Source organism: Tauraco erythrolophus, chromosome 2, assembly GCF_009769465.1.
Source record: "Tauraco erythrolophus isolate bTauEry1 chromosome 2, bTauEry1.pri, whole genome shotgun sequence".
Lineage (NCBI taxonomy): Eukaryota > Metazoa > Chordata > Aves > Musophagiformes > Musophagidae > Tauraco > Tauraco erythrolophus.
In genome coordinates, this window is record NC_141466.1 from 102,783,694 (window position 1) to 102,800,236 (window position 16,543).

General features: G+C 37.9%; 1 protein-coding gene across 1 annotated transcript in view; it reads left to right on the forward strand.

The window, feature by feature from the left end:
* SRBD1 (S1 RNA binding domain 1) overlaps positions 1 to 16,543 on the forward strand; it is a 125,130-nt gene that overhangs the window by 91,104 nt on the left and 17,483 nt on the right. Inside the window, 2 exon segments of the mRNA XM_086628727.1 lie at positions 13,781 to 13,887; positions 16,062 to 16,238. Coding sequence (XP_086484853.1) covers positions 13,781 to 13,887; positions 16,062 to 16,238 — 284 coding nt within the window.

Here is a 16,543-nt window from a genome sequence, read left to right on the forward strand (position 1 = left end):
TCTTATATGTGACAAAGGAATTTTGTTGCTTAAAATTTCAGACTGTTGTGTGATAATGTAATTTTTACATAGCAATCTGTTTGCAGAATTTTTGCTTCTTCAGGGTTAGTAGCTATTGGAGATGTTCTAGTGCTGCAGCTCTCCAGGAGAACTCTTTCAGTGGCTAAGACTTGCAAACAGAATTTCAGATTGAGAAAATGCATCTTTTAGTGCAATGAGGTGCAGCACGTGCAGATGGGAAGAGAAAGAGGGGGAAATTAAACTCTGCTGAGAAATCTAAATCTCGAGATATCCATTTCTTTTCTGAGGCACTAGAATCAAATGACAGAGAAGACAAAGTACTTAAAGAAGATATCTGTGCATAAGCCATCATGAAGAACATTATCAGTTGTAGATTCTTGTTTGTTCCAAGTGTAAATTTCAAAACGGCTGATGTGGCTAGGAGTGTTTTGTATTCCTTTGAGAAACATTTTCACGAGAAACTAATTATTTGTTTCATGTTATGTGGCATAATGTAGTCTTACATACAACGCTCTCTTCTCATTTTTCCAAACTAGCTGTATTTTAATATACTTTGAACAAGGTTTCCATACCTTGTACCTAGACGTCATTGGTATGCATATGACTTGAACCATTTGGATGTTAAATTTCATAAAATCATAGAATGGTTAGGGTTGGAAGGGACCTTAAAAATCATCTAGTTCCAAGCCCCCTGCCATGGGCAGAGAAATCCTCCACTACACCAGGTTGCCCAAAGCCTCATCCAACCTGGCCTTGAACACTTCCAGGGTTGGGGCATCCACAACTTCTCTGGACAACCTGTGCCAGTGCCTCACCGCCCTCAATGTAAAAAATTTCTTCCTTATATCTGATCTAAATCTCCCCTCTTTCAGTTTAAATCCATTGCCCCTTGTCCTATCACTACATGCCCTTGTAAAAAGTCCCTTTCCAGCTTTCCTGTAGGCCCCCTTTAGGTACTGGAAGGCTGCTATAAGATCACCCCGGAGCCTTCTCTTCTCCAGGCTGAACAGCCCCAACTCTCTCAGCCTGTCTTCATAGCAGAGGTGCTCCAGCCCTCGGATCATCTTCGCGGCCCTCCTCTGGACTCGTTCCAGTAGCTCCATGTCATTCTTGTGTTGGGGACTCCAGAGCTGAATGCAGTATTCTAGCTGGGGTCTCACGAGAGCTGAGTAGAGGGGCAGAATCACTTCCCTCGACCTGCTGGCCACACTGCTTTTGATACAGCCCAGGATACGATTTGCTTTCTGGGCTGCCAGTGCACATTGCCGGCTCATGTCGAGCTTCTCATCCACCAGAGCTCCCAAGCCCTTTTCCTCAGGGCTGCTCTCAATCCACTCTCTGCCCAGCCTGTATTTGTGCTTGGGATTGCCCCGACCCATGTGCAGGACCTGCACTTGGCCTTGTTGAACTTCATGAGGTTCTCACAGGCCCATCTCTCCAGCCTGGCAAGGTCCCTCTGGATGGCATCCCTTCCCTCCAGCGTGTCCACAACTCCACACAACTTGGTGTCATCTGCAAACTTGCTGACGGTGCACTCAATCCCACTGTCCATGTCTCCAACAAAGCTGTTAAATAGCACTGGCCCCAGTACTGACCCCTGAGGAACACCACTCGTCAATGGCCTCCACGTGGACATTGAACCGTTGACCACAACTCTTTTGAGAGTGACCATCCAGCCAATTCCTTATCCACCGAGTGGTCCATCCATCAAAACCATGTCTTCAGTTCTCTTTTAGAAGCATACATGCAATAATAAAATCTACCCCTCATAAATCTCATCTAACTTGAAAGGGAAAAAAAAAACCACACCAAAAAAAGACAAAAAAAAAGTACAAACTATTTTTAAGTTTTCTACATACCTGTTTCACAAAGTCAGTATCTTAGGAATATATTTAACTGAAACAATTTTGGAGCCATTCTTCCTATTTGGCTGTGCATCTAAGGTGGTCTAGTTGATGTTGCTAGCAGTTAAGTAGCAGCAGAAAAACTTGGGATCAGCTTTTGGAGACATTTTTTCCCGCTTCTAGGATTTGATTACATCTATGGTATTAAATAGTTTTGTTTTCCAACTTCTTGTCCAGACCTTAAATCTGTTAGTCTGTGGGGGTAGCCTAGTTGCTTCTAAATCTTGAGTCCTGTTTGAAAATAGCTTATGTAAGAGAGCAGTTTAGTTTTTATCACTGAACTGGGCATATGAGCGTTTCCTCTGGAACAGGATATAAGGGATTCAGTTACAGCACTTTTTTAATTCCAGCTGTGATAACTAAGACAATTGCTTAATGAGAAGTGGTTATTAGCTTCTAAAGTGAAGGGCAGTTAGAGCTATGTTTTAATTTTTTCCCACTGATGCATGGGATAACTGAAAACAAAGATATGAAAACATTTGTAAGCTGACCCTGGATCAGTGCATCAACACTATAAAATATTGGAGAAGCAAAATGTGTGCTGTTTGTTTCTGGGTAATGATGCTCAGGTTGCAGACAGGAAATGGAGAATTGTGGTCCTTTCTTTTTCATTTATTACTACTTTGGTTTAAGAGAAATTACCAAGTTCTTGTGGTTTTGATTTGTCATCTGTAAAACTAGGACTATTTTCAGGTACTTACATCTCGGTAGTGTGAAGTTTAAAGGTTTTGCAATGTTTGTGCATGCGTGGCTGTGGCAGGGGAGGTTATTGCTATTCCAGTTTCACAATATCCTAGGAAAACCAGAACTGTTACTGTAAGAAAATACCTCCCAGAAGTTCTGTCACCTACAGGTCAAAGTAGCCTGAGTAACTACACCAAAACCAAAAGCCACCACTTTGTATCTCTGCGCTACCAGCTATGCATGTTCTGCCACTGCGAGTTTGGAAGAAGTTCAGAGTACTTTTAATGTTTTATGGAGGGACTTGAATTTTTGAGAATGCACTTTGAGTTTTTGAGAATGCACTACTCTAACGTGCAGATTTCCTAGACTCTTAGGAGCAGGATCTGAGGAATCAATAATTGGTAGCTAGAGACCGAGGTTCAGTGGCTAGTTTGCTCTTAGTTGCAGGATGAGTAATTGGAAAAATACCATGTGCATTCTTGTATACAGCAGCTATTTGGTATGTCTTTTCAGGTCACTTAATACCCAAAAAACCAAATCTAAATCTGTTTAAAAGGTTGTGTTCAATTACTGGTAACTTAAAATAATTTTAATTACTCTGGATTTTACCTTTCATACTCAAAATCTTCAATTCGGTTTACAAGCCCCCAGTTGAAATGATCTCATGTCCTAAAGAAGACTGAATTAGAGTCAATTCAGCTTTTTTCATTGCTAATGACAGTGAGGCACAAATCATAGAACTCTTCACATTCTTGACTGCCTGTATTTTTAAAAACTAAAAAAGAGTGGTTTTCTGAAACTTCTTCTCTGATGGAGATTCATATTTTTTCTTCCTTGAACTTTTCTGAGTTTTTACAATCACATGAAAAGCTTATTATTATTCCAAGTCTACTAAACTATCTACTGTAGTTACTGAAAAGTTTCAGTCTCCCACTATGTTCTCTTTTTAATTAAGGTGAGCATATGCTCAATATTGAAGTGACCTACCAGTAAACTTTGATAGGTCTTTGCTCCAGTTGAGTAAGCTTTGAAGTGTGTATTTGCGGGATTGCCTTTGGATGCAAGAATTGCCTTTGAACCTCAGGTGGTGCACACCAAAACTTTGTGTGGCTGAGACCTGCATCCTCAGTTGTATCTCACTCTGAGATGTGTTTGCAGGCTGAGAATGGCATTAGCTGTCCATCTATCCTTCTTTTGCATGAGAGGGTAGAAGTTGCTTGGGCCAGAGTTAGTGATGATGGCTTGCCAGGCATAGCTATCTTCCTCATCTCACCATTATTTGGGTTACTTCTGCTCCTTGCATCAGCATAGCCAGCCACGTGCTGCTGACCTCGCCACAAGTTTTGCACTTGAGCTTTCTCCCCAAGCTTTGTGTATTCCAGAAGATGAAGCTTTGCCGTAGCTGATATAAGTTGTCCCAGTTGTCTAATTTCTGATCAGAGCAACTTCTGCCTTGTGTGCAGAAAAGTCAAAAACTGATGCCTTAACGTAGGTTATTTAGAAGAACAGTTGTCTTTTGGCATTCTTAAAATACAAATCCTTTACAGGAAGGAACATAAAATAGTAAAGATTTTTTTTTCCTATTTAAAAATTCTGGATTCTTGTAGCATAAGTAATAATTTTCCAAAGCAGACACACATTGAATGAGCCCATCTAATCACTTGATTGATCCATCTGGTACCTCCTCTCTTAACTCAGAGTCCTACGAAGGAGAGATAAAACTTCTATTGGAATTCTGTCCTTAATTAATGTAGTGGGACATCAGCCAGTGATTTCAATGGAGCAGACCTTTATTCTGTATAGCTCTTCACTTTGTAAAGTAAGGGTGTACTTCTGCAAATGGTGGGAGGCAGACATAAGTGCTGCAAAGTCAGAGGTGGTTTTAATTCCCTTCTCGCTCAATGATACACCAGCTTGCAGTTGCAAACGTTTGTACAGATAGAGAACTCCGTTTCCTCTACCTTAAACTTTAGTAAAACTGAGGCAGCACAGTTGCTTTTTGGACTAAATGCTTTTATAATTGAAATTGATAAAGATATCTGATTTTAAAAGGGTGGGGTTTAGGAGTTTCTAAACAATTATATCTTAAATTTTCATATACTTTCTTATTTTATTTATTTATGATTTTCTAAGCTTGCCTAAAACTTGTTTTGGTTAAGCTTTAGATCTGTTATTAAAAAAAAAAGAAAAGATTTTGCAAAGGAAATAGAGGTCAAGCTTTAAAATGAATGATGCTGTAATCTGTTGTAATCTGTGATCAGATTACATGTTTGCAATTAATATATTCATGTATGCAATAGTTAAAAGCTCTGACTTTGTAAGTAACCTGTAAGCTTTGTAAGTCAGTAATAGTAATCCAATGATTATTTACAAATTTTCCACTAGACAATACCTAATAAAACTTGTTGCAAGCAATTTTTATTTGTTGCACTACAGAATTATTTATTCATACGTTTACAAATAATTTAAACACCATATTTTTTGTAATGTTTTAAAGAAACCTTTTGAAGGAATTTCCAGACCTTGAATAAAAGTAAGAGTTAGGTTATGAGGCCACAAATCACAGCATCTGTCAGGGATACTGGGAAAATAAGTGCTCTTTGATTTGTGCTTTTCCCTCCTACCTACTGAGATCTTATTGATTTAAAAAATATGTATATTGCAAGAGTATTCAATTGCTATTTCCATGTGCAGGGTAGTACGTGTACTATTCTTGTGTATACCATTCTACTAGCTTTACTAGTTTATTTTGATTTCTCACTTTTTCTATTATGCTAATAACTTTAGTACTAACAATCATATACTGTCAATCGTGATGGTGGTTTTGAAATGTTCCTTGCTTTTGAGAATGAGAGAAATGTTGATGTTTTTGTTCGCTTGTAAAAATTTTCATTGAGAACTTAATTTTTTTAGTGCTGACAAGTTAGTGCAAATAACTTATTATTCAGTCCTGTCAACTTTTCAGCCTCCAATGTGCAAACATTTTGCTTGTGCTATATACGTAATAGGAAAAATACTTAAATATACATTTCAATGCAAATTTTGTTAAACTTAGTGCAGAGCAGATTTTTAAAAAGGCACACACTTAGTACATCAGAGACTTTTTTTACTAATTAATTATTTATGCTTTTGCTTTAAATATAACTTGATGTTATATGTATGAGTGGTGCTGAAATTGGTTTTGGTTATCAAAGATATGAATGACACAATGCATGCTTATGTACTCTGCCTGCCGAATCCATAAACGCTGATACTGAACAAACTTCTTTTCTTTCACATTTTCTGGTTTTCTGTTAGCTTTCAGTCTTCCATGGGTCATTCAATAAACAGTACCCCGGGTGACTTTTTTGAGTTGCCATATGTCAATCAAACTGAATTGCATGCTTTTTAGTAAGCAGAGAAAATAAGCTTGCTTTATTTGAGTTTGGCTGTGTCTTCTGCAGGACAGTGTCTTGCATTCTGTTTCACTTCTAGCTTATTTTTGCCTTTAGCTGTGTAGTGGAAGAGGTCGGGGATCAAGGGAGAAGGAGTGCCTGATGCCAAATAGAAGAGAGGGAGGCAACTGATCAGGATTTGAAAGTGTTCTTTAAGCATATTCAATTTGAACTGGTTCGCTCAAAAAAAAAAAAAAATTAAAAAAGGGAGAGAGGGAGCCTGGAAGGGTGAGGAAAGTCAAATTACCTAAAACTTTTTCAGCAAGTATTTCAGGAGGTGTTGCCACATTAAATAAGTAAAAAAAAAAAAAAAAAATATCCTTCTTAATTTTATCATGACTGATTCTGTTAGTGTGGGATTAAAAAGCTACTGAATGTCGTTGTTTGGCATATACATTCTTTTCTAATGGGAGAATGGATATGTCGCTGTATTAAATATATTCTCAGTGCCTTGCTGATATGAGTCACCTGGTGTGGCAGTTGCTAAGTATGTTAGTATATAATCTTTGAGAAAGCCAGTGAGCATGAGAAGTTGCTTATATTAGACATCTAGGATACGATAAAATATGTATCAACTGTGCAAATATTTCCTTTCTAGAAAATGCCCTTAAATAAATTTGCATTTTTGTTGTATTTTTTAATAATATTGAAAGTACCATGTTCCTCATTCGAGATGAGTGAGAGGAACCCCAAGTTCAGTGGAGCTGGAAGAAGCATGTGTATTTATATAGACTTTTACTAAGGTCCTCACATCTCCTGGAGGCTTCCCTTACTCTGAGTCAGAACTTGATACCCAGGAGCTGCTGTTCCTCACCCACCTGCTGCAGGGGGGTGGATGGTCAGTGACTTCAGACTAAACAGAATTCCCACAGATGACCGGACTCACCTGGGCTTCATGACTTCTGTCTTGTCCCATTAGAAATGTACTATTCCTTCTCCCTGTATCAGCGTAATCTTTTCTTTTCCTCTTATCCTTCAGCACTTTTCAGGAAAATCCCCAACTGAATTTGTTGGCTTTCAGCCATATGATGTATGGAACTCTACTCCTGATGATCCTTGCTTTATCTTTTTGTAGTCTTGCAGAGTATCCCCTATACTTGTACAGCTTTAACAGCCCCAAAATACAGTTTTGGACTGAAATTGAAAAGTAGATTTTTCACTCAGCAGTTTGGGCAATCACCTTTGCTACTTATTGGAAAAAGAAATCGTCCCACAGAAATCTCCAGGAGTTATGCAGTTGGTTATAACCGCAGTTCAGATTGCTGCCCCGCAGTCGCATAACAACATGCTTTGGAGAAAACTGATACCTGCTCTGGAAAGAGGAAGGTGTTTTTGGATATATGTCATTTTCTGCTAGCTTGCTTATGTCAAAGAAGTTAGCTTTAGAAATCAGACACATTAGCAATGGGTTTGAATTTGTGTAACAGGCTTAGCAGTATTACTGCTTCTGTTAGGACACAGGCACAAGTAAATATAAGATGAATTCCAGCAACTTGCAAGTAACTTGAAGCATTTACATGACGAAGGGTGCATTTTTGGTTTCTCTTTTTAATGTCAGAGCTGAGAGACTTTGTTTTTGTTTCAGCATTTTCTTTGAAAATATAAATCCACTTCTCTCCTTGGGATATTTCAGTAATAGTAATATGCTGTTAAAATAAACAGAATTTGGATTTTTGAAAACAAGAAATGGGTCAGAGTTAAGTACATAGGATAACAATATATATCCTGTAACAATATAACATTTGGAGAAACTACAAACAATCTTCAAAAGAAGTTCTTGAAGTTAGGTCCTTTTATCAAACATCAGAGCAATAAGCTTATTTTGTTAGAATCTAACTGAAAGGGATTTTCCAGAGGACACTGGAGATTAAAACCCCCTGTCTGAACTTTCCAACGTTTCCACCTGACATGTAAGGTGCGTTTTTAATTTTTTTTTTCTAATTCTGCACATTAAAGGTACTTCTCATTAGACTATTTGTGTTACATTAGTTCTGCTGTACTTATGGGCCTGTCCTGAATGCATTTTGCTTTTGTGGTTTCACAGGCATTTGAAATGCAGCTGATTGTATGTAAGCCACAGCGCTAGTAGAGAATGTTTTTTTCCGTTTTTTAAATTTTAAAGTATGTTTCCATGAATTGAATCTCTGTAAAATAATATAGTTTTGAACTTTGTGCAGGATGTGTTGTCCCACCTAATTTCTTACTCAGTAAATGTCATTTAGTTTGCACTGTTATACTACTTTTTAAAGAAAAAAAGTATTTTTTTCAAGAGGCATATAGGCTAGTCTCACATGCCAATATTAAAATTCATGGATATAGAAGTTAACAGTAGGTACCAACAAACTAATGTTTTACGAGGCGTTAGAAGTGTTTCAGGACTTAAAGGTAGAAAAAATTAAATTGTGTTTGCTTTATTGAAGGTTGACTTTAGAATTCAAAGGACAAGTGAGGTAGAACTTGATCAAAAGCAAAAAAAGCTTGTCTGACATACAGCTCAGTCTTATTTAGCATGAATGTTGATCTTGTTATAATACTGTAATGCCGAGCCTGGGTCAAGAACCTGCAGGTCGCTGCCCAGACTTGAGAACTCTTCCTCTCTTCACTTCTTTGCGACCGGCATCGTTCTGTCATGTCTGCGCTATGTTTTTAGGCTCTGCGAGGTACAGATAATTCTTGTTCAGCTGCGTTGGAAGGTGCCTTGCTTGGCTCTTGGGCATTGTAAAGTAATAACGATGCATGGGCTGGTCGTGTTGATATCTACTAATGTTTGTAAATGTAAAATAATAAGTATTTAAAGTTGCTGTGTGTTGCAGTAGAATTTTAAGCTGTTTGAATTTATCTTTGAGATACGCAATCATATCGTATTTTCTGATTTTTATAGGGGATCAGGAAAAGGATCCAAATGTATTATAGTTATGTGTATTGTTTTAGTATTTGTAGGGGTTTTTTTTGGATTTCCGAAGGTAAAGAGCTTAGAGTTGTAACTTATTTCCATGTAAAAGCTGCCAGTTAGGGTTGATCTAGTCTGGCACTAGTAATCTAGTGTTCAATGTGTTTGATCAGGCAGATAGTCAATCTACTGATCCACTGGTCTCTGCTTCATACCACATAAAAAGAAAAGATAGCTGGAGTATTGGGGGATATAATAATAGGAAAAAAATATCATGTGCATAATGGACAGGTGTTCTTAAACACTGTTCTTTAGTGTTAAACATTCTGTGCTGTTTTTAATGAAGGTACATGAAATTCATTATTTTATTTTTTTTTTAGCATGGGTTTGCAGAATGGTGGTTTTAAAATATGCAATATAATATTATTTTTCTGGTACTTTTAACAAATTTGCCACAAACTAATTTAAGCGGTAATCATGACCAGAAATCAAAATAGCAGCCCTTGGTTTTCTTCCAGGTTCGTGGATATAAATTAAATTTGGGAAATTTGGGATTCTCTTTATAAAAATGTTATAAAAATGTAATGTTCAAATTTAATTAATTGGTCAACTACATTATTTACTATAGCAGTTTCAATTGATCAAGTAATATAATTTTATGTATCTTGTTCCCTGGCTCACTTGATAATTCCTTAGAAAACAAATACTAAAATACAGTTACAGTGCCTGATATTTCTAAGGGCAGATTAATTTTATAGTCCTCCCCACAAAAAAATCTCAAATCACACAGATGGCTAAGTACTTCCTAATGCTATCTGTGAAGCAAGGTGGCTTTGTTTTCTGGAGAGTGAAGATGAAAAAGTTCGCAGACTTGCAATGTGAACATCCTGCAGTTTGTGGCAAATCCCTTGTTTCTGCTGGCGTAAGTTTCCATAAATTTGGCATATAAATCCTTTTTATTGCTTAGAGATCGTCATAAAAATGAAGTCTTCTACTCCGGATCCACTATTCTAGGAGTGAATATTTTAATGGTAGTCATCTCTGAGTATCATTTTAATAAAACCTTTAGTATTTTATTTGGGTGGTAAATTCAAGATGATGTTTGAAAAATCACCCCAAAGGACATGCTCCTATTTGTTCAACATAGCTACCGGGGCACCATGTGTGCTTGACTCTGAGGAAGCTCCTGGTACGAATGGTTCAGCTGGCTGAGGGTGCTTGTTTCTCCTGGGTTTGTAAGGGGAGTTGTAAGGGCAGTTGTGGTATTTGTTCCACAGATGAAGACAGTTAATAAATAGAATTTTTTCTGATTAAAAAAAATAAAGACAATACTTCAGTTTTAGCAGGGACACCCTCATGCATAGAGGTGCATTCAGAGTAAACGTTAATATGAAAATGTTTTATTTAGAAGGATTTGCAGGGGATCAGCTGAAGCAATGATCTGCCACACTAGTGTGTGGAGGGGTTGTTGGAGGCTGTGCAGCATACAGTTCTGCATAAGCACACTTTGAAAGTAGCCTTGCATATGGGACTTGGGCTTTATTTGTGCAGGTTTTATTCTGATGCGCTTAATGCAACAGCTGAGAGGGATTCTTGTCTTTACAGACCTGTTGCAGCGAGTAAGTAGCGTGGGGTGTGTGCGCTTCTTGTAGCGTCTGAATAATCTGATACCACCCCAGTACGTATAAATAGTACATAGAAACATATAATGTCATCTAACCTCTGACATTTGACAAAATGAGTGAAATTGTGGGAAGACTGGAAAATGCACCACACTTTAAACCTTTCTGAAGTGTGATCTGTTAGCAGTAGGAAGTCTTGACAATGGTATTGGGTTAATAATGTTTTTAATTAACTCCTTTTAGAAACTAAATTCATAACATTTCTCTGTGGTTTTTATAAATGTAAAGAGGGACGTGGAAATTTCTTCATCATAGCAAAAGGAAGCTGTGATGGTCAGTAGCTGCATCTTGGGAGGCAGGTTTGCCATCGGGAAAGTTTTCCTAGTGTTTGCAACTTAACATCATTTGCTAGCTGAATATATCTTACTTCTGTGAGGTATTAGTAGCCTAGGGGTTGTTTTAGCCATGCTGTCTCATGCTTATCCTGTTCTATTACATCTGTCCATTCACTTTTTCTTAATTGATACCTTCACATACATGCTGTCACGTCCATTCCAAGTGTTACGACTGTTATGTGTTGGAGTGATAAAGAACAACTTGTGCAGATATTGTTTTGGTTTTTTAATGGTGACTGTCAAGCAGCAACAAAGTTGAAAGATGCAAATCATCTTTGAGACACCCGAGAACTTCTCGTTTTCCTGGCAAAAGGAATAGGCAGTTGAATATTATAGTTTTTCCAAATTGTGTATAGTCTGTCACACGAATTTTACACAAACTATTGTGTCCACAAGCTTAAATCTTCAGATAATGCCAACTTCACATTTGGAACTGAGAACCTGTAAGCACTGGTCGGTCTTCCACTAGCAGAGGTATTTCAGGATGCTTAGCTTTTGATTGTGGTATATCCTTTCCTTGTTTTCAAGGGAGTATAGTTGGCCGAATTGCTGTCTAGGTTCACTTTCAGCAGACTGGAAATAAAGCTTCGGCTGAATCAAGTCTCTTCCAAAGAACTACTTAGAAAGATTAGGCCAGATCTATGGATTACCTGGTTTGCTACACCCTGTGCTGTAAGGCATTGTGGAGACAGTGATGAATGTCTCTGTTTTGAATTGCGTAACTGCATGATATTCCTTTGGAAGAATGATCATCATCTTAATGAATGAGCCTGAAACCTAGGGAAACAGCAGTCTACCCTACTCTCTGCTGCAGACTCTACTTTATATTCTGAGTAGCTGGTTTAGACCAAGATTTGTTTAGAAGTGACCAAGGACCTTTACAGTTAATGGAACTTGTTAATGTAATTTGTGAAACTATATTATAATCAACTTCCACGTAGCTTTGAGTCAGTAGTCTTTCATAAAATCAGAAGGAAATTTTGAGTCCTCTGCATTTTTTTTTGTGCTTTTGCCTTCCTCCATCACAAAAAAAAAAAAGTTAAATTAGTATCTTTATCTTATTAAATTTTTAATTTGTTGTTCATCGTGGAAAATCTAGCCCAGTATTTGGCAGCTGTACTTGGCAAAGAAAAGAAAATGTGAGTGTTGTTTCTGAACAGTTTTATTCTGGTTCTTACAGTGTGTTATATAAATGCACGAGCGTGCATGTGAGCTGGAAGCCTCTAGCTCTAGTACCCAGCTGATGACAGGAGGAGGGAATATATAGCATACACCCTGACTAAGAGAAGCTGCATCTTCAGTAAGTTAGAAAAATAGGAACATAAGACTTCTTTTTAGGGTGTCATTTTGCACTTATATCTCTTTATATTATATTTATATTATTCCGAAAAGAACCCAGTATGTTTTAGTAGCAACACATTAGTAAGTAGAAACTGACATTCGATCTGCAAAGTGTGCAAGTAAGCTTCGTGGTTGTGAGGCCAAGACTGTGTGCAAATGCCAGTACTTATGCATGTCCATGGCTTTTTGCATGCAAACTTCATATAGGAGGAGTAATATTGGCGAAATTTGTGCTCCCTGTTTGTAACTAACTTTATTATGTACGACATCATGAAAATACGTCACATTACCATTACCTGAAATGAGGGGGCTATGAAATACATTGCCGTAAGTTTTACGATTGCTTCAATTATTAACCACTACTTGATGAACTACCAATATTAGCAGATTGGGATTGATGCTGTTGGCATGTTAAATTTAACTGTGAAATCTTTAAAAGATCTGAATGGTTTAAAACGTAAAACAAACTAGTGGATGAAGTGTTTGGTGTCCTGGCTTGGATCCAGCTTGATGTCCTAAACGAATGCATCATGAAACCACAACAGATCGACCCAGATTTACGTGAGTGATGTATAAGAGCCCTGAAGCTAAGCCAACACAGTGATTGAATTAGCTCCTGCATTTAGAGAGGCTTCTCCCTCTAGGTCAGACTTCTAAGCACCAATGGGCTTGTGTGGGGAACTAGCAGTTATAGACTGAAGTGTGCCTACTTTGTGGAGGAAAAGAAATCTTAGAGCTTAAGAACTTTTATCTTTGACAAGTGTGACCGATTTTTCTTTTGTTGGGGTGGAAACGGGAAACACTGTGAAAATAATGGAAAAACTGGAAGAATTTCCATTCATGGTGCTTCGGTCAAGGGCCTGCCAATCTTCCCAGAGATATCTGTTCAAAATCTGAAACATTTTGTTGCTGCGAGGCTGATATGTACCTTATGTCTTGCCCACCCTCATACAATACCTGGCTTGTTCTGTTAGTAAATAATAACTGTACTGTAGTGTGATGCTTATAAATAGGACAATTTTGCACACGTTTGTGTGTGCAGGTGTGAAAGTACAGTATTAGTGATCTTTCTTCTAAATACCTTAGTTTTAAAATACTGTCTTGTTTTTAATAAACTGGTATTATAGGTAAATAAAGGCAAGACGTAGTGGATGAACAAAAGCATTACTCCTTTTGAGTAATCATTATGTGTTTAGTAGAGTTTTGTTTTTACATGATGCAGGGAAATAGTTATTAAACAAACAAAAAAAAATACGGTAATGTGAAGAGTGTCATGATACAAATCCCTAGAATGAGACAAAGATGTTGCAAAGAGATACTGGAGACCTTTTTAAAATACGGTCTACAGTTTATGTTTTGAACTGGTACCCTCACATAAGCTATTGATAAATTCCAGCAACCTTTTTATTAAAGTTAGTATTGTTTGCAGTTTTTATTTATGTACGCTTCAATATTTCAGTAACCTGATATCTCCATTTTTATTTCTCAGCATGATGTATCACAGACTTTGCTCAAAGCAACTCTGGACAGTGTGGTTGAAGAGTGTGTCAGCTTCGTCGGAGTTGATATTAACATCTGCTCAGAAATACTATTAAGGTGAGTCAAACATTTTCCTATTCCAGTAATTACATGGCTCTGGATCACAGAGTCTCTGTTTAGTCTGCCATCTGACTCAAGCTCAGCTGGAGCAAATGGCTCTTGTGTTAAACTTCCAATTACATGAAAGTGACATATTAAGACGGTATTTCACTGAATGATTAAGAGTCAGTTTTTAAGGGTATGTGTGATTCTCCAGGGTAAAACTGTTCTTCGGAGGAAAACAGATATTCAAAAATTTTGAGCCAACACTGCAATTTTAGAAAAAAAATGACATAATTTGTATTTTTACACTGAGAAAGGGATTTTTCAAATGTACTTTCTGTCTCTTAGAAGGTATTTTTATAGGTACTGCTAAGTGGAACAGGTTGTAAAAGTTGGGTGAGGAAAGGAGAAAAGGAAAGATTTAAGGAGAAACTTCAGAAAAATTTATCCCTTTTTACTGACTTTTTTTTTTAAGTAATTATGCCATATTTACTTGGAAAACATTCTGGATTTTATTTCTCTTGGTTAGAAATTAAAAGGTAATTCTGTCTGTAGAATTCAGAATCATTTAGCTGAACAACCTCTCAGGAGAGCAAAAGTGTTACTGTCATCCTCTGTAGTAGGAGGGGAAGAAAAAGAATGTCTATAATCTTGGTAGTGACAATTATATTAAGTATCAAAGTTAGAAAAAACGTGTTCTTGCTAGCTCTATCTTTGATTGTTATTGTTATTTAGCTACTTATAATCATTCTCAAAAACATCTTTCCATATTTTGGAAGAGGCTCTGTTCTTTTTGGTTTTCCACTTTCTCTTCCACGTTCTTGTTCTGTGCATCCAATCCTTAGCCTGAATCCTAATTTACCTTCTGTCTTACCTTCTTTCAGATTTAGATCAGCTATTAGCAAGAAAGCAAGCAGTATCTATTGGTAGATGAGGCTGGCCAGCTTTCATTCCATGAATAAAAGCCAACCTGAGCAAATGCAGTGGGTGAGCACTGTCAGCCTTCTGAAGGGTACAGCTGTATTGTGCAGTTCAGCAAAGGGCACCAGGCTGAGGTGCTGGTGTGTCTCCACAAACCTGTGAATGTGGAGTGACACTGTCCAGTCATGGCTAGAGGTGGTAACCATGTTGGCTAAGTATCTGTGGTCAAAGGTGTCTCCAATTTAATTCTGAGGTTTCACCACCTTTTGATTCTTTTTTTAACTTTTGCTTGAGGATGAGAATAATAGAAAGATTTTTTTTTTTTTTTTTTCCCCTCATGATTTTTGACTATTCTTGCCAGGTTTGCTGGTGGTGTTTTTCTAGAATCAGTCTGTGCCATTCCACAAACAAGTCTCTGCTGCCATTAACTTAAAGCAATGGCATCTGCTATATAAAGCCAGATGACATTTCCTTCTGTAGTGCCAGGAGTAACTGCCCACCACGGCTCTTTTCACTCTTTCTGTGATTAACATATTCCATACACAGAAAGTTGTACTCAAATGTACATACAGAAAACGTGGAGCAAACCCACTGCTTCCTGAAGGAACTTGGCTAACTGCAGTTGCACTTCACAGGTAAGTTCTTTGCCAGATCCTAGTTGCCCTTAGAACAACTCATGCAGCCTGTTCCCAGCTGCTCTTTTATCTCAAAAGCAGCCGAGAGAAAAGGAACAAGCTGTGTGGATCTGTTAAATTGTGTGAGGAAGGCAAGCTGCTCCCAGCCACTCTCCTTCTGGACAGCAGACGTCAGTCCTCCGTGTTGGGGCAAGGTGTTGCGGTACCGATGGAAGAGAATAGCTGAGAGGGGGCTGTTCTCACAGGAACAATTTATCTGCCCTGAACCCTCCTCCCACGTCGTTTCCTGAAGAGGGCAGCTGGGGGCAGGCCATAAGACATGACAAATTGAACTGGCATTACAGAAATAGCCAACAGATCATAAATTACAGGTCTCTGCCTTACTAGTTAGGTATGCGCAGAACCGTATTGCTGTACCAAGATTTGTTGACTTGAGTGGATTCCTTCCATAGAACTAAGAGAAGGGACGCTTTTTCAGAGGATGCCTTTGGTCTGGGAGTCTATTTGCAGATTTCTTAGCTGGTTTTAAGTTTTGTAAACTAGATTTTCAACGGTAACATGTATCCTTGTAACAGCATGTGTATTAATGGCTGTTCAATGATGATAAATGTATTCTGTAAACTTTTCTCTTAGACACATTGCAGGACTGAATGCTAACAGGGCTAAAAATATAATTGAATGGCGAGAGAAGAATGGACCATTTATAAACCGAGAACAGCTCAAGGAAGTTAAAGGTCTGGGTCCCAAATCCTTCCAACAGTGCGCTGGCTTCATCAGATTCAATCAAGAATATATAAAGACCTTCTGCAGGTAATAGAGATGTTACCTATCTTGACTAAATCATCCAAAATAGTATGAGAGGACTTCTTCCCCTTTTTTATTTTGTGAAGATTACTCTGAAGAACATAATGGTAGTAAACCAGAGTGGATTTTAGAGAGTTGCAATTCCTTTACCTGGAGAGAGAAAGTTTAATAGCTGCCTGGATCAAACTCTGTCTGTGTTATACTCCTGGGCATAGCAAGCACGATGTGACTACCTTCTGTCTCAAATGTGTGAAGCCCTTTCCCAAGTCCAGTGTGTCAACAGTGGGTCATCCTTCCCCTGCCATCTCATT